The following is a 23642-nucleotide window of genomic DNA, read 5'->3' as shown; positions in this document are numbered from 1 at the left end:
TTTCCGATCCTTATGTTCTTTGGTTTTTTGCCATTTCCTTTCACAATGATATGAGTACTTAGCACGACATCTGAAGGCTGATAATTGTGTGTGGCTAAGGAAGGTCCAATCGACAGAGCTCTATGCTCCACATCATGGTTAACATCTATGCTCCACATCATGGCAGTCAGGGTAATGAGGGATGGTCCTCTCACCTCCATCCCCTTTTCTAATGGGGTATACACCTCCCAAAGCACTGTAAAATGGCACTGTAGTGCCCATACTTAATTTCCATGTTTAGACTCAAATATCAGTGCTCGAGGGACTGGGGACCAGGAGCTGCATGGGGTTTGCTTTTTGCTCAAGCCCATCCTTTAATCAACCAATCAGTCAATAGTATTTCTTGAGCACTTACTGTGTGCAGAGGACTGTACTAAGCACTTGTAAGAATACAATACCAGGCCCCTGCTGCCCTCCGGCCTCCATTACCTCTACCCATTGGAGACACCGCCCCCATGGGTGCTGGACCCCAATCCCTTCCCCCCGCCTAACCTTCCCTCTGCCACTTGCCTGCCAAGTGCGGGTGCCCCCGGGCCTCACACAGTGCCCTGTCACCTTGGTTAAGTCACCTTAACTTACCTGGACCTCCATTCCCTCCTCTCTAAAATGGGGATTAAGACTGTGAGCCCCTTGTGGGACCAGATCCATGTCCAACCTATCTTGTATCTACCCAGAACAGTGCCTGGCACATAGTAAGCGCTTAACAAATACCATAACAATAATTTATTAGACAAGATCACTCCTACCTTATCTCCCTGATTTTCTACTACAACCCAGCCAGCACACTTCACTCCTCTAATGCCAACCTATTCACTGTACCTCCATTTCATCTATCGCACCACTGCCCTCTTGTCCATGTCCTATTTCTGGCCTGAAAAACCCTCCCTTTTTGTGTCGGATAGATGATCTCTCTTCTCACCTTCAAAGCTTTATTGAAAGTACATCTCCTCCAAGAGGTTTCCCTAACTAAGCCCTTAATTCGTCTTCTCCCACTGCCTTCTCTGTCACCTTTTCACTTGGATTTGCACCCTTTATTCACACCTCCCTCAGCCGCAAAGCACTTCTGTACATATCCATAATCATTTATATTAATGTTTGTCTCCCCCTCTATATTATAAATTCATTTTGGGCAGGAAGCATATCTACCAACTCTTTTATATTGTACTCTCTCAAGTTCTTTGTATAGTGCACTGTACAAAGTAAGTGCTCAATAAATATGACTGACTGAATAGTGGGCTTAGACAGGAAAGGACTCTTGGAAGAGATGTGATTTTAATATGACTCTGAAGGTGGAAAAAGAGAGGTGGTCTGTTGGATTATATAGGAGGGAATTTCAAGCCAAAAGAACATATAACAGAGTTCCATACCAACTCTTGTTATACTGTACTCTCTCAAGGACATAATACAGTTCTCTGCATAAAGTAAGTGCTAAATTAATACCATTGATTGATTGACTGGAGAACATGGATAAGGGTTGGCAGCAAGATAGACACAAATGAGGTACAGTTAATAGGCTGACCTTGGTGGAGTGGAGTGTGCGGGCTGGGTTGTAGTAGGATATCAGCAAGGTGAGGTAGGACAGAGAAAGCTGATTGAGTGCCATTGGTAAGGAGCTAGTTTGATTCGGAGATCTGTGGGCAGTGATTGGCAATTTTTGAGGAGTGGAGAATTGTGGACTGAACAGTAATTAATCAGTCAATTGTATTTATTGAGCATTTACAGTATGCAGAGCACTGTACTAAGCCATTGGGAAGGTACAATATAGCAATAATTGGACACATTCCCTACCACCCAATGAGCTTACACTCAGGAAGGGGAGAAATACATTTATATAAATAAATTACAAATATGTACATAAGTCCTGTGGGGCTCGGGGAGGGAGGAATGAATAAAAAGAGCAAGTCAGAGCAATGCAGAAGAGAGTGGGAAGAGATGAAAGGGCTTAGTCAGGGTAGGCCTCTTGGAGGATATGTGCCTTCAGTAAGACTTTGAAGTAGGGGAGAGCAATTATCTGTCAGGTAATTTAGAAAAATGATCTGTACAACAGAGTGAATATTATACTGGAGAGGGAAGGAACAAGCACTAGGGAGGTCAGTGAGGTGACTGATACGGTAGTCAAGGCAGGATGTAATTAATTCTCCCCAGGACCCTCAGTAATTCCTTGTAGGTGTCCCATGGCTCGTGTTCCTCTGGTCCTTGCCCCTCTTTTATTGGAGCATCCCAGGTAACGGTCTCACCGAATTTTAGCCATTGGACACAAAACCTGCAGTGTTATCCAAATTCTAATCTAAGATCCTATTTTATCCCTCCCTGTGCCTTGTCTGTCCAGGGTCACAATATGAACTCTCCCTGTATCCTGCTTTCTCCAAGCACATAACTAGCTACCTCTCACCAAAGGATGGCCAAGGATATACTTCTCCAACTACCTGGCCCCTCTACTTCTTCTTCAATCCTTCTTCCTGATGGGTTTGGCTAAGTCTTTACAGTTCCTTCAAAGATAAGCAACACAGAGTGACTCTTCTCACTTCCACCTCCCTTTGCTTAGTTTGGGGGCCAGTGGAACTGGATCTCATGGTGGACCATCCAAGTAGAGATGTCCTAAAGGCAAGAGAAAATGTGTGACTGCAGAGAAGGAGAGTGATCAGGTTTGCAGAAATAGATTTGAGAATCAGCTGCATAAAGATAGTAGTAGAAGCATAGACTGAATGAGATCTTCAAGGGAGTGAGCATAGATGGATAATAGAAGAGGATCCAGGATTGAGCATGGGAGGATTTCCCCTGTTAGGGAGTGGGAGGCAGATGAGGACCTGGTAAAAGAGATTTAGAAAGAGAGGACAGAGATAGGAAGAGAAACTGGAGAGGACAGTATCAGTGAAACCAAGGTTGGTTAATGTTTCTGGGAGAAGGGAGTGGTCCACAAAGTTGAAGGCAGCTGAGGAGTCAAGGAGGATTAAGATAGAGTAGAGGTCCCTGGATCTGAGAATAAGGAGGTGACCTTAGAAAGCACAGTTTTTGTGGAGCGGAGAGGGTGGAAGTCAGATTGCAGTGGGTCAAGGAAAGAATTGGAGGGGAGGAAGTGGAAGCAGCACATTTTAAAAACCTCACTTGAGGTGTCTGGAAAGAAATGGTAGAAGGGAGATGGGATGGTAAATAGAAGGAGTCATTGGAAAGTGAACAGTTGAAGGTGTCAGTGAGGGAAGAAGGGGGGGGCAAGTGTTTTGACAAGGTGTGAAGGGATGGGGTCGGACATTCAGGTGAAGGGGCTAGATTTTGAGAGCAGATGCTATCACGAATGAAGAGAGTCAAGGAGAGGGAAGGAGGAGGGTGGGACTAGAGACGTTCAGCTGAGATTTTAGGAAGATCATGCCTGATAGTTTCAATTTTATCAATATAGTAGGTGGCAAGGGCATTAAAGGAAAGAGATGGGAAGATGGGGAGACAGGGGGTTTTAGGAGGGAGTTAAAAGTCTGAAACATGTGGCATGGGCCCTGGGCATTGAAGTCAATAAGGAAAGAGAAGTATTGTTGCTGGGCAGAGAAGAAGGCAGAGTTAAAACAGGAGATGAGTTTGAGTTGGATGAAGTCGGCCGGGAAACTGAATTTCAGCTAGCAGCGCCCTGCCATTAACCATGCAGAAGTTGGGGGCTCAGAGGGAGTAGGGCTTGGGATGTCCTGGGGTGGTCCCTGAACACATCTAGGCCAGGTGTGGCCTATTTTAATTACTTGAATTCTCATGAAATAACTGTGCAGATTGATTTATTTGTTGTTTCTGTGGAATGTTTGGAGGTGGCAAGGGATCAAAAATTTGGTGACTTGCGATCATATTTGAATCAGACAAGTTGGAGAATACTCACTATGTGGGGAGGGGTTTTGGGAAGGGCTAGGTGGTGGTGTGAGAAGCAGAACAAGTGAGCTGGGCAAACTCATTTGAAGAAGTTAACTGTTGGAATCAATATATGTAATCACTGCATTTAATAGTCAAATTCAATCCTTTCAGAGGAAGTACTTTAGAAAGTTTCACATTGAGGAGAGATTCACCACTGGTTTGGAGTTGTGCCAATATTTGCAGCATTTTGACTTTTGGCAGCAAAATGTAGTATGTCTTCTGCCTGATGCTGGCGGCCCTAAAACTTTTTTTAACTCTCATCTCAGCTAGCAGGATTTCACACCTTCTGACATTCAAGGCTCTGGAGTCTTAGCTGCTGTCTAAGACTGCCTGAAACACCCTAAACTCGCTGTCCTGTAGATAGGTTCACTTTGCATTAACTGGCAAAGCATGTTCCTGTTCCTCTAGCTAGAGAACATTGGCAAGAAATCCCTGGTAGACTATCTTTGGAAATTGCCTCACAACCCTATCTTCAGCATAGACTTTCTGAGCCCCTTTACCTTTTGTGGACGCTGACCTCTGCATCTCCGAACTCATCCAAGCATCTCTTTTTTTCCCTCCCTTTTCTTCCAAAGCTTTACAGGGTCTGTCCAGGACATGATTGTCACTGCTGAAGTCAGGTTGGTTTTAAGTTGTGGAATATTGCCTAGTGGAAAGAGCATGGGTCTGGGAGTCAGAGAACCCCAGGTTCTAGTCCTGGCTCTGTCACCCTCATGCTGAGTGATCTTGGGGAAATCACTTCACTTCTCTGTGTCTCCATTCTTCATCTGTAAAATGGAGGAGAAATTGCTGTTTCCCTGCTCTCTTTACTCTCTGAACCCCATGTGCATTTTGTATCTACCTTAACGCTGAGTAAAGTGCTTGGCTCATAGTAAGCACAAAGCAAATATAACAATACTACTACTACTAATTATTATCATTTCACTATTAATATTTTTCCCATAGCAAGGATTGTAAAGGGCCAGCACATCAGCCTGGGTCTTTGGTGAAAATGCTTATTTGCCCCTTCCTGTTAGTATTACTTAACCATTAATTGATTGACTAATTCATTTTTAAGTATTTATTTAGCCCCTTCTGTGAACAGAATCCTCTCCTATGCACGTGAGAGAGCACAATAAAATTAAGTTATGTTTCCTGTTCTCAAGGAGTTCACCATCTAATACAAGCTTGTCTTGTCAGCCCTGACTGAGTGCTTACCAGGTTCAGCACACTCTCCTGAACTTCTTCTGCCTACATCTGTCACCATTAAAACAAATGCATATATTTTCCCTGGCAAATAAAGTATATAAACCATGCAAACTACGCTTAAGTAGGATATATATATATATGATATATAGAATATATATATATGATATATAGAATATTTATATATGATATAGATATCCTGCTTGTATATATATAGTATAGATATATATTTATAATGTAGATGTTGATATATAAATCTATATCTATACAGATAGAGATATATCTATATAAAATATATGGATCGATATCTGCCTGAAAACATATGTTCAATGGCTTTTGCTTCATACTTTGGAGTCAACAAGCATATAAAATAATTTCTGGTGTACAGTACTGATTATCAGTAGAAAAAGCGACAGTGCACGGCTCTGACGGCAAAGCTGCAAATTGAGTTTTTACTTACAAAGATGTGGAAACAGAAACAGCCTGTTAAACAATAGAGCCACTGTCAGACCTCAAATCTTCTCAATCTGGATGATTCCAGGCAAAACCAGTCTCCTGCAATCTTCCTTAATAATTGGGACGTTTGTTAGGCACTTCCTATGGGGCAAGCACTGAATTAAGCAGTGGGGTAGATACAAGATAATCAGACCAGACCCAGTGCCTGTCCCACCTGGGGGTCCCAGTCTTGAGGGGAGAGACTACAGGTATTTCACCCCTCCCCCAAATTTTACAGGTGAAGAAACTGAGGCACAGAGAAGTTGCGACTTGCCTAATATCATACAGGAGGTAAGAGGTGAAGCCAGGATTAGAACTTGGGTCTTCTGACTCCCAAGCCCATGCTCTTTCATTAGGTCAAGCTATTGGGGAAAATTCCTTAACACTGAGATATGGAGGAAAGAATACCCCAACTTTGTTCCTCAAGCCAAAGGGTCTCCCCATTAGGACTTCCTTGGTCTCGGGTTCAAAACATTCTTCCGCTTGCAGTCAGTTGTCCATGAGGGACTCAGACTCATTTTGTCCAAGGCTCAATACATCGATATTCCTGATTACTATCAGAGACCTGAGCCAAAGCACAGTGATCAGACTGCCAGTTCATGGGTAGACAAGTTCATGGTTTATATTCTGGGAACTACTTAGTGAATGGCTGGCTGGGTTGTGTCTCGTTCTCCAGGTCTACTAAAAAGGTGTACCCCCTAGGGGAAGGGCTAGGGACTTGGTATAGTGGTTTGCCTCACCAGAGCTATTGGTAGAGTTGGATATTGATTTTTCTAATCATTTTTCAAAATATAGCCCCTCCCATGTCACTGCAGTACCAGACCACAAATTGAACTGCCTTTGAATTGATGCAAGATTGATTAAAACTCACTGTAATTACGGTCTCTTTGCTGCCCCAGCCACACAAATCAATGCCTGTAATAACTAATGTGGCCCCATGTGAAAGCTTCAGCTAGTTGACAGCTGCAGTCAGTATACAGAGATTCCCCCAACCTCATCCTACTGAACAACAGGCACCTTCCCTGGAGATCACTTTTAGCAGACAGTGAGAAGACCCACACAATTCCCCTTTCTCCCCTGAGTCTGTCCACTCACTGGGTCTTGAAGGCAAGGCTCAGCTGTGCCATTACTAAATCCCCCAAGTGCTGGCAGCTAGTTCTCAGGATCTGTGTTAAAATTTGGGAAATTAGCTTTCTGTGCCACCCAGATGGGAGGGATGGGCTGAACTCCGCAAATTCGGAACTACCTCAGCTGTTCTGACACCAAGCCAATCCTTACTGCCCTCCCTGGAGTGTCCTCACTCACCTTGCAAGACACTACTCAATCTAGAGTAGAGGGCACCACCTACCTTTGTAAGGGGCTAAACCAGTGGAGTTTCTCTGGCCAAGAGGGAACAGAAAGGTTTCATTGAAAGTAAAAACACCCAGTGATTTTAAATATTTTTCTTTTTTTTTTTAACAAGGGTGAGTCGTAGAATGGAAACACCCTCTTTTTTTCCCTCTCAAATTGTAGTTTTCTTGCTAACAGCATAGAAGCCACTTGGTGGATTCATTTAACTGCACCTTGCAGTTTTTTTCTCCCAGCAGTGGAAGCCACATACTTTTCTTCAAACTGTTCAACTGTTTCCGAGGGACCAAATGAAATCTCTGGAAAGTAGCTGAGCTGTTTCTCAGGCCACAGTCAGGGGTTATTCCTCTCACCAGCCACACTTAGGAAGTCTCCTCTGACTGTTTATCACATTTCACTGTTCTAACCCAAAGATAAGGTTTCTCCCCCGAAACAGCTGGTTTGTCATCTCAGGTTGAGATGGTAGAGCTACTTTTACACAGTTCATGCCCAAGGCAATATGCATTCCTTAATTAATGAACATGAAAATGCATAATTACAAACAGAAGCAAATGGCAGCATGAGGATTCAGAAGCCCGTTCCAGTTTGGAAAGAGGGAAACTGAATTGCAGTGAGTGGACTCAACCCGGGAAGGCTAAGACATCTAAAATCCAGGAGGAAGTCCCTGGGCTCCTTCTCCCAAAGCTGCCCCCTGCCCAGGGTCCTGATTCTTCTTCTTTATTAAGGGATGCCTGAAATTCCTTTCCGGAGAGAGATTAGAATTCAAGTCTCTCTCCCACCAGCTAACCTGGATCAGTGGCTGGCCTCCTACTCCTACACAGATCTTTTACCCAAAAGCATGCCTGGAGGAAACATACTGGCTGAATTTACAGGAATATGGGGAAAATATTTATGGGATCACCCCAGTGAGGGCCCTTTTCTGTGATAATGTACGCACACTGGCAACATGTCCTGCCTTTCTTCTGTAAGGACTTGGCAGATTGGGGAGCATTTCTAGATAGTTTGGGGTCAGAATGGTGAGGGGAGAAGGATTGTCAGGGTGGAAATTCAGTCTCTGATCAAGGACTCAAGGCTGTGGTAGAGTTTCTGGTCTTTGTGGGAGAGAAATCACCACAGTCGTTCACTTGGAAGCTTTCCTCTTGAGCAAAGCTCAGGGCAAGATGAGGAATCTGGGGAATGTGGGGAGATGGGAGAGTCAGAGAGAGAGAGAAAGATAGGGAGAACGAGCAAGAGAAACAGAAAAAGAGAGATACAGGCAGAGAGAGAAAAAGAGCAAGGGGTGGGAGGTAAAGGGTGCTGTTCACCCACTTCCCCTAATGGCTACTATTAGCTCCCCAGCCTCTAGTCCTTTAGTTTGCCTGAGGCAGGACCAGCTCTGACTTAGGAGGGGCCGGGCTGTCCTGAGTCCCAAAAATTCTGCCTCAGATTGGGCTCGCCTCTCTAGTCAGTTCCAAGAAATGAAAGTGGGAATAAAGTTTTCCTTGGGGTAGGGTGAAACATGCTTCAGCTCTGTAAGCCAGCCCAGCCTGTCCTTCTTTCACACAGCTCCAGTTACAGGCCTCGGTCTCCTTCTTGCTTGTGAGGCCTCCCTGACCAGAAGGGGTCTCAGCAGAGGGCAAGGCCAGAGCCACGCCCTTCCCTCAGGGTCTCTGGATCAGGCCTCATCTGGTGGGAAATACCAGGTGATTGGCCAGGAAGATGACAGAGGTTTCTGGGAAAGATCAGGTCAGGCCTGGAGATGGAAGGGGGTCTGGCTTTGCACAGGTCCTAGGAAGGATTCATTAGTTTGTGGTGAGCCAGTGTGGTCTGACGGGGCATCCATCTCTTGGGGTTGGCGTGTGCATCCCGAGTTTAGTTCCAATTGCACCGCTAGTGGCCTGATGACCAGTCATTTATCATGTCCAGTACCTTCTGCCTGGAGATGAGCACATCAGCAGCCAGCTCTGGAGCAGGGGATCTCTTGAACTTTTATTAATATGTACGACATTTCATTCACTTGGAAAATTGATTTTCTTTTTTAAGCACAAAATGTAGCCATTTTATAACCTTTCTTCAGCTTGACAGAGATCATTTATAACCTGCCTTCACGGGCACCTGTGTAGGCCCCAGTTTAACTCATCTTCAGGAACTCTATAATGCATTTTTAATTGTGAGCTCTTCTCAGACACAATTCATTTTCCAAAGGACTGACCTTTTTTGTTTAGCTTTTTTTTCCCCCTTCAGGGCAGAGGGTGGAGGGCGGTGAGAGAGTGAGCAGAGCTGGAGAGCATTTTAATCAGGGAATCTTGTGATTGATGAGATTTTCTAGATGCTGGTTTTCATCTTTGGGGTCGGGAAATTCCACCTGGGGATTTGAAATTAAAACCCAGAAAACAGGGAAGGCAGTTATCACTTTCTATCCATGGTGAGTAGAAATTATGAACTGACATAACTTGGGGAGGGTGGGGAGGAGATCATGCACTGTTTCTCTTCCCTAGGAGGATGTCATATCATCAGGCACATATGCATGGAAGAGATTTAAGTAAGCTTGGTTTGGATTTCTCTAGGAATGGTTAATGCTTGTTAAAGTCATGTGTGTGACTTTATTTACTGCTACATAGACAGAGAAATCAATTTCACTGTCAGAGGCATGGTCTTTGAATACTAAGGATGACTATGTTTATGTTTAGAGGCATTGAAATGGGGCCCACTAACAAAGATGGCCCCTCTGTTCTTTGCATGCACTTTGCCAGATTGACTTGTAATGATCCATTTCTCCTGCACACATGCAGCGTCCACACATTTGGCCCCTGAGTCTGCTCTGGCTTTTTCACATAACCACCTCAGTCTCTGGCCCAACATCAGGACAGAAGTAGGTATCAGGACCATGGGGCTCTTGACTCCTGAGTGGATGAGTACATTCGGTTGCCTTTCCAAGTAAAATAATTTGTGGTGAAACATTCTGGTAACCTTACCTTTCTTTCTCTCTCATTGTAGTGCCCTGAGGAGCTGAGACCAATGAAAGATGGCACAGGTTGCTATGATTATTCCAAAGGAATTGACTGTTCAGATGGCTTTAATGGAGGCTGTGAGCAGCTGTGTCTCCAGCAGACCCTCCCTCTGCCATACGACACATCCTCCAGCACCATCTTCATGTTCTGTGGGTGAGTTTGACCCCAGCCTGCTTTCAGAAGCCCACCCTTCCATGACAAGGACTCAAGGGATAAAAAACAAAATATCTCATTTTGGCTTCTATATCTCTTCCCTGAAACGGGTCTGCCAGAGACCATAAGGAGAGGTTGAGAAAGGGGTGAGGAAGGTAGGGCAAGAGGCACTTCATGATCAATAATTTTAAAAAAAGGAAATTCATTAAATTCTGTGCAGCCCTAAATTGAAACAGACTTTCTCCAGCTTAAGGGCCTGCAGGGCAATGACATGTAGATTATGTGTGGCCATAGAAACAAAGGCTGTGTACAAAACAAGCTGCAAGTCTGCTCTTTAATCATCCAAGTCGTTTGCTATTTTCTGTGGCTGTGTCTGGGTTCAGGGATATCTGTAATGTCCAGAAGGGATGCCTACATGTGTGGGCTATCCAGGGATCAGGGAAACTTTGTTCATTGGAAGCAGGTGGGTCTACAGTGCCCTTGATCCATCAATCAGTGGTACATACTGAGCACTTTGTGCAAAGCAATGTTGTCAGCCCTTGGCAGAGTACAATAGAGCTTATTCATTCAGTCATGTTTATTGAGTGCTTACTGTGTGCAAAGCACTGTAGTAAGCATTTGGGAGAGTACCATATAATAACACATAGACACATTGCTGCCCACAACGAGCTCAAAGTCTAGAGGGGGAGACACACATTAATATAAATAAATCAATAAGTAAATTACACAGATATATTCATATGTGCTGTGGGGATGGGAGGGAGGATGAATGAAGGAGCAAGTATGAGCGTCTCAGAAGGGAGTGGGAGGAGAGGAGGGCTTAGTCATGGAAGCTTTCTTGGAGGAGTTGTGCCTTCAATAAGGTTTTGAAGTCAGGTAGAGCAATTATCTGTCTGATATGAGGAGGGAGGGCGTTCCAGGCCAGATGTAGGATGAGGGCAAGATGTCGGTGGTGAGATAGACAAGATCGAGGTACAGCAAGAAGGTTAGAATTAGGGGAACCAACTGTGCATGCTGGTTTGTAGTAGGAGAGTAGTGAGGTGAGGTAGGAGGGGGCAAGGTGATTAAGTGCTTTAAAGCCAAAGGTGAGTTTTTGTTTGATGTGGAGGTGGATGGGCAACCATTGGAGTTTCTTAAAGAGTGGGGAAATGTGATCTGAAAGTTTTTGAAAGAAAATTATTAGGTCAGCAGAATGGAATATGGACTGGAGTGGGGAGAGATGGGAGGCAGGAAGGTCAGTGAGGAGGCCAATACAGTAATCAAAGCAGGATAGGATAAGTGCTTGCATTGATATGATAGCAGTTTGGATGGAGAGGAAGGAGTGGATTTAGGTGATGTTGTGAAGGTAGAACTGACAGGATTTAGTGCTGGCATGAATATGTGGGTGGAACAAGACAGAGGAGTCAAGGATAATTCCAAGGTTACAGGCTTGTGAGACAGGAAGGATGACGTCATCAACGGTGATAGGGGGTGATGGGAAGTGAGCAGGATGACAGGGTTTGGGTTGGAAGATAAGATACAGTTGTTAGACAATGACCGTTACCCTCAAGGCACTTGCAGTTTAAGGAAGGAGCTTACAATCTAGCACTTTCACAATAACAGAGAACTAATAAGTCTTGCATTCAGTAAAATTTAAGAACCCAGATTTCTGGTTTCCTCTGCCTAGGTATTTTAATAAAAATAATTATGATGATGATATTTGTTAAGCGCTTACTATGTGCAAAGCATTGTTCTAAGCACTGGGTGGGAAACAAAGCGATCAGGTTGTCCCACGTGGGGCTCACAGTCTTAATCCCCATTTTACAGATGAGGGATTTGAGACATAGAGAAGTTAAGTGACCTGCCCAAAGACACACAGCTTACTTGGTGGAGCAGGATTAGAATGCATGACCTTTCATTCATTCGTTCATTCAATAGTATTTATTGAGCGCTTACTATGTGCAGAGCACTATACTAAGCGCTTGGGATGAACAAGTCGGCAACAGATAGAGACAGTCCCTGCCGTTTGACGGGCTTACAGTCTAATCGGGGGAGATGGACAGACAAGAACAATGGCAATAAATAGAGTCAAGGGAAAGAACATCTCGTAAAAACAGTGGCAACTAAATAGAATCAAGGCGATGTACAATTCATTAACAAAATAAATAGGGTAATGAAAATATATACAGTTGAGCGGACGAGTACAGTGCTGTGGGGATGGGAAGGGAGAGGTGGAGGAGCAGAGGGAAAAGGGGAAAAAGAGGGTTTAGCTGCGGAGAGGTAAAGGGGGGGTGGTAGAGGGAGTAGAGGGAGAAGAGGAGCTCAGTCTGGGAAGGCCTCTTGGAGGAGGTGAGTTTTAAGTAGGGTTTTGAAGAGGGAAAGAGAATCAGTTTGGCGGAGGTGAGGAGGGAGGATGTTCCAGGACCGCGGGAGGACGTGACCCAGGGGTCGACGGCGGGATAGGCGAGACCGAGGGATGGTGAGGAGGTGGGCGGCAGAGGAGCGGAGCGTGCGGGGTGGGTGGTAGAAAGAGAGAAGGGAGGAGAGGTAGGAAGGGGCAAGGTGATGGAGAGCCTTGAAGCCTAGAGTGAGGAGTTTTTGTTTGGAGCGGAGGTTGATAGGCAACCACTGGAGTTGTTTAAGAAGGGGAGTGACATGCCCAGATTGTTTCTGCAGGAAGATGAGCCGGGCAGCGGAGTGAAGAATAGACTGGAGCGGGGCGAGAGAGGAGGAAGGGAGGTCAGAGAGAAGGCTGACACAGTAGTCTAGCCGGGATATAACGAGAACCTGTAACAGTAAGGTAGCCATTTGGGTGGAGAGGAAAGGGCGGATCTTGGAGATATTGTAGAGGTGAAACCGGCAGGTCTTGGTAACGGATAGGATGTGTGGGGTGAACGAGAGAGACGAGTCAAGGATGACACCGAGAGTGCGGGCCTGAGAGACGGGAAGGATGGTCGTGCCATCGACAGTGATAGAGAAGTCTGGGAGAGGACCTGGTTTGGGAGGGAAGATGAGGAGCTCAGTCTTGCTCATGTTGAGTTTTAGGTGGCGGGCCGACATCCAGGTGGAGACGTCCTGGAGGCAGGAGGAGATGCGAGTCTGAAGGGAGGGGGAGAGGACAGGGGCAGAGATGTAGATCTGCGTGTCATCTGCGTAGAGATGGTAGTCAAAGCCGTGAGAGCCGGGAGCCATGAGAGCCATGACCTCTGACTCCCAAGCCCAGGCTCTTTCCACTGAGCCATGCTCTGACCCTAGGGATTTAAAACCTGATGAGAATGAGGAGAGGCCTAAAGGAGAATATGCTTAACTACAAACCTTTGGTCATATCACCACTAGCAGTCTGTAAGCTTCCAAAGGGTAGGGGATGGTGACATTCTCCCTGCACAGAATCATAATAATAGCAATAATAGTAATAGTAATTATACCAATTGTGGGATTTGTTAAGCACTTACTATATTCCAAGCACTGTTCTAAGCACTGGGGTAGATACAGGTAATCAGGTTCGACTCAGTCCCTGTCCCAAATGTTGCTCAGTGTCTTAATCCCCATTTTACGGATGAAGTAACTGAAACACAGAGAAGTGAAGTGATTTGCCCAAAATCACAGCAGAAATGTGGCAGAACCAGGATTAGAACCCATGTCCTCTGACTCCAAGGCCCATGCTCCTTCCACTAGGCCACACTGCTTCTCTGCATACAATGGTATACTTTCTGCCTGTGCCCAATAGATATTTAATGATGATAAGGGTGATCAGAATATCTTCCTCTATAAGCATTATGCATTAAAATGCATGGAAATCTTTGTTTTACTAGGAATTAAAAGGCAAGGAATTATCTGAGACATACTACACTGGATAGTGAGCAGGCAATGACGTGCTTGTCTTAGGCTAGATTTCCCAGTTTGCATCATCTTCTTTTATTTATTTATTTCCTCCTCACATATCTATAAATATGGTTCCACTGAGAGCTTGGCCAGGATTCTATGTGCCGATGCACTTTAGAATATCTGTAAGAAAATCTCCCAGATGACAGGCAGAATGTTCTAAAAGAGCCATATAATTACGTGGCTCTGTTCAAAAATAAAACCCCCTTCAAATAAATCATATGGTGCCCTAGGGTGGCTTGGAAGAAATGGCTGCATATGTTACATGGCTCAGGAAAATGTTTCTGCTTAACAATTCTTCATGCTTGGAGCTCAATGCCTACTCCATGACCAACTCTTCAAGTGGGCTGGCAAAAAACAACATCTACCACCATGCCATGGGGGTATTAGGGTGCTAATGTCACTAAGGAAGGCAGTGGACATGATGCATCGTTCCTGTAGCAACATTGCAGATCAACTGCAAAGACACTAGGTCAGGAAACCAGAAAGCACCTCTCTCTATTTCTACCTTGTAAAGCAACTGAAACGCAAAGAACCTTAAACGCTTCATTTGCGATTGCTGCACGCAAGCATAATGACTTCAAGTCCTTCCCCCTCCTTCCACCCCCCCACTCTGTTCCATTTTCACCTCCCCACCAGGGGCCCCCCATCCTGCCCTCTTTCAGAATCAATAGATGTACACTTCCCCATTAGATTTTAACTTTCTGTAGGGCAGAGATTGTCATGTTCTTTTACAATGTACTCACCAAGACCCTAATACTGTGCACTGCACAGGATAAGTGCTCATTGCATGCAGCCGATGTGAATGCTGATGATACCAGTGATGATGATGATGAGAGTAGGTGCCAATATGTCTTCATTACAAGCATATTAAAAGTGCTTATTATGAGCCTATACTAAGCACTGTGGGGGAGTGGGTCTTTCCTCATTCTATCCGTCACCCTCAAGCAATAACAAATTGTCAGTCATTCTCCTGTTGAGACATTTAAATTGTTGAATTTTAACACATCAGCTTGATGTTCTAAATTGGATTCTCACTGTTATTACTCTGGAAATCTGCCTTCTCCCATGGGATTTTGGGCCCTTCATGGGAGCATGGAGTGGGTCTTTATTGCTTTGAGTTCAACCTGTTCTCCCTCCTGATATTATTGGCATCCACACTTTGCAGGAAGAATCCCATCCTCTAAGAGGCAAGCAAAAGAGAGGCCATCCTTCCCTTCTAAGAGTAATAATGATGATATTACTATTGTTTCTGTCTGTCTCCCCCGATCAGTCTGTAAGCCCGTCAATGGGCAGGGATTGTCTCTATCTGTTGCCAAATTGTACATTCCAAGCGCTTAGTACAGTGCTTTGCACATAGTAAGAGCTCAATAAATACTATTGAATGAATAATCACAATAATAATTGTGGTATTTGTGAAGCATTTACTATGTGCCAAGCACTGTTCTAAATGCTGGGGTAGATACAAGGTAATCAGGTTGGACATAATTCCTGTCCCACATGGGACTCACGGGCTTGATCCCCATTTTACAGATGAGGGAACTGAGGCCCAGAGAAGTTGAGTGACATACCCAAGGTCACAAAGTAGACATGTGGCAGAGCTGGGATTAAGAACCCACATCCTCTGACGCCCAGGCTTGTGCTCTTTCCACTAGACAATGCTGCTTCTCAAAGAAGAAATGACAAGAACGACCCTAGCTCATCCTAGGCACTGAGATTCAGGCCTGGGAGCCAGAAAGCCTGGGTGCAACCCTGATTTGCTTCTGACTTGCCCCTGACTCATGGGATTCACCATCTTAAACCCCATTTTACAGTGGAGGTAACCGAAGCACAGAGAACTTAAGTGACTTGCCCAAGGTCACACAGCAGACAAGTGTCAGACATGGGATTAGAACCCAGATCCTTCTGACTCCCAGACCTGTGCTCTATCCACTAGGCCAAGCTGCTTCTCTAAACAGCTTAGAGCACTTATTACCATTTACCAACACAAAAGAGAACAAACGTGAATCAAAAGAGAAAGAGGAGATGACAGTGATGATGGCAATAGCAGGAACAACAATAACAATAGTGACGTGGCTCAGTGGAAAGAGCACGGGCTTGGGAGTCAGAGGTCATGGGTTTGAATCCCGGTTCCACCACCTGTCAGCTATGTGACTGTGGGCAAGTCACTTAACTTCTCTGTGCCTCAGTTCCCTCATCTGTAAAATGGGGATTAAGACTGTGAGCCTCATGTGGGACAACCTGATTACCCTGTATCTACCCCAGCACTTAGAACAGTGCTCTGCACATAGTAAGTGCTTAACAAATACCAACATTATTGTTATTATTATTCTGATATCTACTAGTCACTTACTATGTGGCAAACACCATGCTAAACACTGGAGTAGTTATAAGATAGTCAGGTTGGACAAAGTCCCAGTCCCACAAGAAGCAGGAAGGACAGATAAGCCCCATTTTACCAATGAGGAAATTGATGTACAGAAAAGTTAAGTGACTTGCCCAAAGCCTCACAGCAGGTAAGTGGTAAAGGTGGGATTAGAACTCAGGTCCCCAGACTCCTGGGCCTTGGGGTTTTTTCTAGCAGTTCTCCTCAGGAAATTTATATCTGAAACTTCGAATGTCCCTTATTTTTTCCAAGATACTGTCCCACCCATAATCTTATTGAATCCAATAGCATCCTTTTAAAAAGAGGTAAAAGAGTTAGATGACTACTGTCTATTTCTACAAATAAGAAAACTGAAACTCAGAGAGGTTGAACAACTTTCCCAAGTTCACACAGCAGCCCAGGGGCAGGAATTCTGGGATGCCAGAGCCACACTCTTGTCTACTAATCCCTACTGACTCCATGTCCCCTATGCTTCATGCAAACTCTTAGATTTACCTAGAGTTGCTCAGGTTGTCTTTGACCTTGAAGGACTCACACACTGCAGATTGTGCACAAGAGAAGCAAATTCCCCAGAAGATCTCGAAGGTGCATCTGTCAGCATGTGGCATATCCAGGTGCTTGAGCAGCCTAGATTCCTTACAGCTCTGGGCTTGCAGGAATTCCCCAGGGGTGGACTTTGTCAGCTAGTTTCTCTCTCTCTTTTATTTTATCATTTTACTATAAGCATGATTGAGTTATTGAAACTGAAGCCCTGAGCCTCAGCTGGCGTGAATAATTTTTTTATTTTGATTTCCTCAGTGAAGCAGGACAGAGACACGGGAAACACCTGAGTCTGCTCCAAGAATACAGTTGGGGATGGTGAGGGTTGTGAGGGGGATGGGGCTTGGGAGTGGAGAAGAGAAATCCAAGTCTATGAGCTTTCCCTACTGCTAGGTGCGGAGAGGTCATCTCCAGTGCAGTTCCTTCCTATTTGAGTTGGAGTTAAGGGTTCAGAACAAGTCTGTGGCTTGCCCTGGTTGGATTTAAGAAAGACCAATCACAGATGTGCAGAGAGGTGTCCACGGTGCTGAAAGATCTGTACTCGCTGTTTCAAGGGTGAGCAGATCATTGCCTTCAACAGAGTTCTCATCACGGACAGTCAAGCTCTCTCTCTCTCTTTCTCTTAATGGTATGCATTAAGCACTTATTAGGTGCCTGCACTTTACTAAGCACTGGGTTATATTCAAGATGATCGGACTGGTTACAGTTCCTGTCGCACATGGGCCTCACAGCTTTAATCCCATTTTACAGATGAGGTAACTGAGGCAAAGAGGAGTTAATCTAATTTATTGAGCACTTTTGTGTAGAACACTGTACTAAGTGCTTGGAAGAGTACAGTGCAACAATAAGCATATTCCTTGCCCACAATGAGTTTACATTCTAGAGGGGGAGACAGACATTAATGTAAATAAATAAATTACAGATATGTACATAAGTGATGTGAGGCTGGTGGGGGTGGGGTGGAGGATGAATAAAGGGAGTAAATCAGGGCAACACAGATGGGAGTGGGAGAAGAAGGAAGTGGGGACTTAGTCAGGGAAGGCCTCCTGGAGGGAATGTGCCTTCAGTAAGGCTAAGCATGAGGAGGGAGTAGTTGTCTGTTGGATTTGAGGAGGGAGGACATTCCAGGCCAGAGGGAGGATGTGGGTCAGGGGTTGGCAGCAAGACAGATGAGATCAAGGTACAGAGAAAAGGTTAGCATTAGAGCAGCAAAAAGTGTGGTCTGGGTTGTAGTAGGAAAGTAGCGAGGTGAGGTAGGAGCGGGTAAGGTGATTGAGTTCTTTAAAGCCGATCGTGAGGATTTTTTATTTGATATGGAGGTGGGCAATTTAAGTGACTTACCCAGATCACACAGCAGACAAGTGGCAGAGCTATAGCTATAACCCAGGTCCTCTGACTCCCAGGCCTGTGCTCTTTCCACTAGGCCATGCTGCTTCTCTTCTGCAAGGAATAGTGTCTGGTTTCAGATACTACTTGTTAATTTTATGTGAACTGATCTGACACACTTTTAAAGTCTGGGTTCCTCCAGGGAGGAGTTTAGGAAAGCTGTGTGTATGAAGAGTGTGGCTGGGTGTGGATATGATTGTTTCTCCAATCCACTAAAATGTCCCAGGTGTTCTGCAGATTTTCAGGATAAATTTTCTGCTTTCTGGAGATGAATGTTTTTCATGGATTTTAGGCAAGACAGGGTCTTTTCCCCATAGTAGTGTAATCTCTATTATTAAACCCGAGTTTGCTCAAACCCCTCATGCACTAGGGGATGGGAGGATAGACCCAGTATGTGTCTAATTCTTTATATTCTCTTTTTCCAGCTGCGTGGAGGAATACAAACTGGCCCCAGATGGGAAATCCTGCCTCCTGCTCTCAGATGCCTGTGAGGGTCGCAAGTGCCTCAAACCCGATTCCAAGTTCAACGACACCCTCTTTGGAGAGATGCTGCATGGTTACAACAATAGAAGTCAACATGTCAACCAAGGTCAAGTCTTCCAGATGACCTTCAGGTATGGGCTGGAAATCACCTGGATGCTGGAGAAAGGGTGTGAGAATCGCTGATCCATAAGTGGGGTGGGAGAGGTCCCTCTGCTTCTCAACCTGTTGAGCTTCGTGGCAGAACCACTTGGTCTCCAGCCCCTGGACTTGTTGTGGGGTGGAAGTTATCATGAAGGTCCCAGGTCCTGAGGTTCATACTAAGTGGATTCCTTGATTTCTGTCTATATGCTCCTCAGGCTTGTTTATGTGAGCTCCTCGAGGGCAAAGACAGTGTCTTTATCTTCTATTCTATGGCCCAATAGCATGTTCTGCACTCAATAGGTACCAGTACAGTTCTCTCCATACAGCAGGTGATCCATTCAGTGGTCTTCAATACTAGGTGCCCAGTTTCATGCTTGAAAAACAGGAGATGTTGAGTGTTCAGTGCAATGCTCTGCAAATAGAAGGGCTCAGTCACCATCAATGATGATGATAATCCACTAATCAGTGGTGTTTACTGAGTGCTTACTCTATGTGCTTGGGAAAGCACAATACAGTTGAGTTAGTAGATGTGATCCCTGTCCACAAGGCGGTTATAATAATGATGATGAGTGTGTGAGTGTTCTAGAAGTGAAAGCTTGACTATCCAACCGTAGTTTCTCTTTACCTCCTTTCATTTCCTCTCCCCACCACCATGCAGTCATCATGAAAGTCACTAGATTGCCTAAAGAGACAGGGAATGTGTCTGTTTATTGCTATTTTGTACTCTCCCAAGTGCTTAGTACAGTATCTGCACACAGTAAGGGCTCAATAAATACAATTAAATGAATGAATGAATGAATGAATGAATGAATGACTCCACATTTCCCACCTTGGCATTTTGTCTTTTTTTCTCTCCCAGTGATTGATTTCAGTTTCATGAGCTCCACCCTCTATAGAGTCCCTTGTGGGTCAATACTATACTGAGACTCATTTGCTTCACATCCAAAGCAGCTGTATCCTGACCACTGTCTTTTCTGCCACAAACCTCCATTGAAAGGGGGTATCATCTCTTATCTGGATCATCTAATAGAGAGGCCTTGCTTCCCACTGCACAGGAGCCTAGAGATCCCTGCCTCTCACTCAGACAGTTCCCTGATTGAAAGGCCCGTTTTGTAGCTGCCTATAAGCTTAGCCAGTACTAGAGGTATTTCCTCTCTGTTTGCAGTGTTCAGCGGTGGGTGAGCTCCTGGTTGACAAGTGAGATGGTAGAAATTGCGGCAAACTAGAGTGATTAGGAAAAGGCCAGCCTCTCCTTGCCTTCCTTCCCTTCTGTCTGCACAACTCTAATGCTGTATAAAGCTTCTGGGTTTATGTTGCTCCTGGAAACTGTCAGGATGTCCTTATCTGACCAGTCCAGGTGCTTTTCATTTTGTGTGAGGATTAAGAGAGAGAGGGAAAGAGTGAGAGGGGGATCTTTCCTGAGGCTTATGCCAGTAATAACAAGGGAAGGATTTATAACTCTATTTTAGCCCAGTTTAAACCAGAAGGGGTTAAGTTGGGGTGGGGGTGGGGGCGGAGGCAAGAGGGGGACTTCATTTGATTCTCTAGCACTGTTCTAGTAAATTCCCAGGTATCATTCAGAATTAGCCTTGCACAAAACATAAACACTTGATCCCAAGCATCATCCTCCAGCCTTTGCTATATCCTGAATCATTTTGAGAACTCTAGGAATGATTAGCTATCTGCTCACAGGCAAGGAGATTAAATATGGAGGTGCTACATGGATCTTTTTCTGACATCTGTAGCTCTGGAGCCATGGGATGTGGGGGAGGAGACCTGGGACTCACCCTCATTTTGCAGTGCCTATATTTTGTCCTCCTACCAGGGTCCTTGGGCTAGGAAATCCTCATGTAGTCTTTGAAACCTGCCAGGTAGTAAAGTGAGTCCTCAGGTCTAGATCCATGGGCCTTTCCTCTGGTCCAGGGACACCTTCCTCTATCTACTCCACTCTCCGGTCACTGACATTGCCACCATCAGTTCAGTTATCGTCACTGACATCATCATCATTATCATCACCACCACCGCCACTAAGCTAAAAGGGCCTACTTGCACTGAGCACTGCACTTGGATTAGTGGAAGCACATCAGATCCTGACCCTGTCCACTAGGCTTTTAAGAAGTCAATATTCATGTAGACAGACATGTTTAAGTGAATTCTGTGTGGCTTGAGTTCATCTGACCACATTAAAGACATGAATCAGTTAATTGCTTAGACCTCCTCTTCCCTTAGTCTGTGCCAACCAAAGCTTCAGGTGCTAGTGTTGAGTCATGTATTTACTATGTGGCAGAGAGTGAAGAAAGACTCTTTGGAGTCATGTGTTCAACTAGGAGGTGTTAGGAAGGAAATTACCTTATTTTTTCCTGTTACTCTTGTCAAATATTATCAGCCTTCCTCTGGAGAGTTTGCCTGAGTTTGAGAAACTCCAGTAAGATAATTCCAGGGAATTGAAATGTAATGCCCATTTTTCTCTCTATTAGCAAGTTTTAGAGGGATTTTGCAAAAAGCTCACAGAGAAAATACCTGGTCCCTCTGAGCATCAATCTTTGAGAGCTCTGACTAATTCTTCCCATAGGGTTTGGTAACACCTGGAAGGGTGACCTTCACCTGCTGTCAGCATAATGGTCCCCAGAGTCCATCTTGATTGAAACAGTAATAATATTTGTATTTATTGAATGCCCACTTGGTCCAGTACACTGTATTTGGAGAATACCAAATAAAGAAACAACATGTTAGAGAGGCAGTGTAACCTAATGGAAACAGCATGGGCCTGGGAGTCAGAGGATATGGGTTCTAATTCTGACTTCCACAGATGTCTGCTATGTGATCTTGGACAAGATACTTCACATCTCCTTGCCTCCATTATCTGTAAAATGGGGGATCAAGATTGTCAGCCCTATGTGGGACAGGGACTGTGTCCAACCTGATTAACTTTTATTTACTCCAGTGCTTAGTTTGGTACCTGGCAAATAGGAAGCACTTAACAAATACCATAAAAAGGTGTTCCCTGCCTAAAAGGAGCTTGCATTCTAACAGGGAAGACAGACATAAAAATAATATTTACAAGTAGAGTAGACCAAATAAATAGTTAAATTTACAGTTGAATAAACATAAATTGGTTCAAGAAGATAGTTGGCAGAGAGGAAATCAAGGCAGTTGATGTATACAATTTGACCTGAGAGGTAGGTTCCCCTCGGTTCTTTTCCACTCCCTCCAGGTGAAATATTCAGCTGGGGACCAAAATTATGGATCAATGTAAACCAGGACTGTTCCTAGCCTGGCTGCCCCAGGGGATTGCCATGAAAAGGCCTGAGGAGCAGTGCTGGCAAGAAGCTAAGAAATCAAAAAGAGGCTGCAGGGTGTGGGCTGAGTGGAGAACAAAAGGACTCACTGCAAGATCCAGGTGGAAAATAGAAAATGTTGCTAATGCCAGAAGCCTACTCAGATGCCGTCTGGAATGACCTATAAAGGGGGAAGGCGTTGTGAAAGAGACTTACTAGAAAGGAAAATTTCTAACTGTTCCAGTTTTGGTCTGCATATATTAGCACGTAAAATGCATTCTGTTTTATCTATGGAATAGTCATCCTGCCTATAACAACCCCAAACCCTCTGTTTCTGGCCATAAGGACTCCATTTTTAAAAAGGCTAAAAAATCCTATCTTGTTTTAACCTCCTTAAAATCACCCACTGTACATCTGCTATGGACACTGAGTCAGGGATTAATAATGATTGTGATGTCTGTTAAGCTCTTACTTTGTGCCAAACACTAGGTAGATACAAGATAATCAGTTTGAACACAGGCCCTGACCTACATGGGGCTCACAGTCTAGATGGAGGTAGAAAGGTATTGAATCCTCATTTTACAGATAAGCAAGCTGAAGCATAGAGTACACAACAGGCACATGGCAGAGCTGGGATTAGGACCCAGGTCTTCTGACTCTCAAGACCCTGCTCTTTTCACTAGACCAGACTGCTTTTGACCCACCCCAAATTCCCTTTATAATTCCTCCAGTCAAGTGTTCTACAAGCACATTTAGCAAATTACCTAGTCCAGCTATGTGTTTGTGGGCAGGGCAAAGGAGGAGAGGATGGAGGGAGGAGTTGAAGGGCTTTTTAAGAACCCCTGGCCAGCTGTACACTTCCTATTTAGGAGCTGGGAATGACCTGGGCATGGAGTTCAGGTGATGATATTGAGCCTACTAGGGGAAGGAGCTCTAGTCACCCTGCTGTGCTCTGCTTCCATTTAGTGGCCAATGGGCAGAGCACTGGATGCTGAAGGGGAGCAGTCCAGATCCCTTCAGAGTGATCTGAGGCCTTCCTTTCTTCCATGAACCTGACCAAAGAGCTACATATTGCCAAGAGCCCCCTGCCATGAGTCCCTCTAACCAGGTTCAGAGGGGGATGGGGGGAAGAGGTGGGCTTAGGACAGGAAAGGAGGGACCAGGGCCTCTAGCTAGATATCCTGGACTTGAGGAGACTCGACCGGTCTGAGTTTTCTTAGTCCACTTTCCTGTCATTTGATTTCTGACAGTTTAAAATCACAACCTTGATGAAGCATGAAAGTCCTCTTTCAGCTCTTGAACAACAGTCTCCAGAGGAAAGTCCCAGAGCTGTGGTTTGCATTTCAATGAAGCTATGTGTATTCTGGTCACCAAATACTTGGACAGGAAAAGAAGCCTGAGCTCCCTCATGACTTGGAATGAAAGTTGGGTTTCCCTGCTTCTCCAGTCCCAGGATTCCCCACTCTTCTTCTT

At 44.8% G+C, this 23642-nt stretch overlaps 1 protein-coding gene across 3 annotated transcripts in view; it reads left to right on the top strand.

Annotated features, from left to right (window-relative positions):
• The window catches only part of ASTN2 (astrotactin 2), an 869558-nt gene that overhangs the window by 462973 nt on the left and 382943 nt on the right, over nt 1-23642 (top strand). For all 3 annotated transcript variants that reach the window (XM_029062728.2, XM_029062730.2, XM_029062729.2), the window contains 2 exons: nt 9928-10094; nt 18693-18881. In XM_029062728.2, coding sequence (XP_028918561.1) covers nt 9928-10094; nt 18693-18881 — 356 coding nt within the window. The remainder of the gene's footprint in view (nt 1-9927; nt 10095-18692; nt 18882-23642) is intronic.

The sequence above is a fragment of the Ornithorhynchus anatinus genome, chromosome 4 (assembly GCF_004115215.2).
Source record: "Ornithorhynchus anatinus isolate Pmale09 chromosome 4, mOrnAna1.pri.v4, whole genome shotgun sequence".
In the NCBI taxonomy this organism is placed as follows: Eukaryota; Metazoa; Chordata; class Mammalia; order Monotremata; family Ornithorhynchidae; genus Ornithorhynchus; species Ornithorhynchus anatinus.
This window is presented reverse-complemented; position numbering and strand designations above follow the sequence as displayed.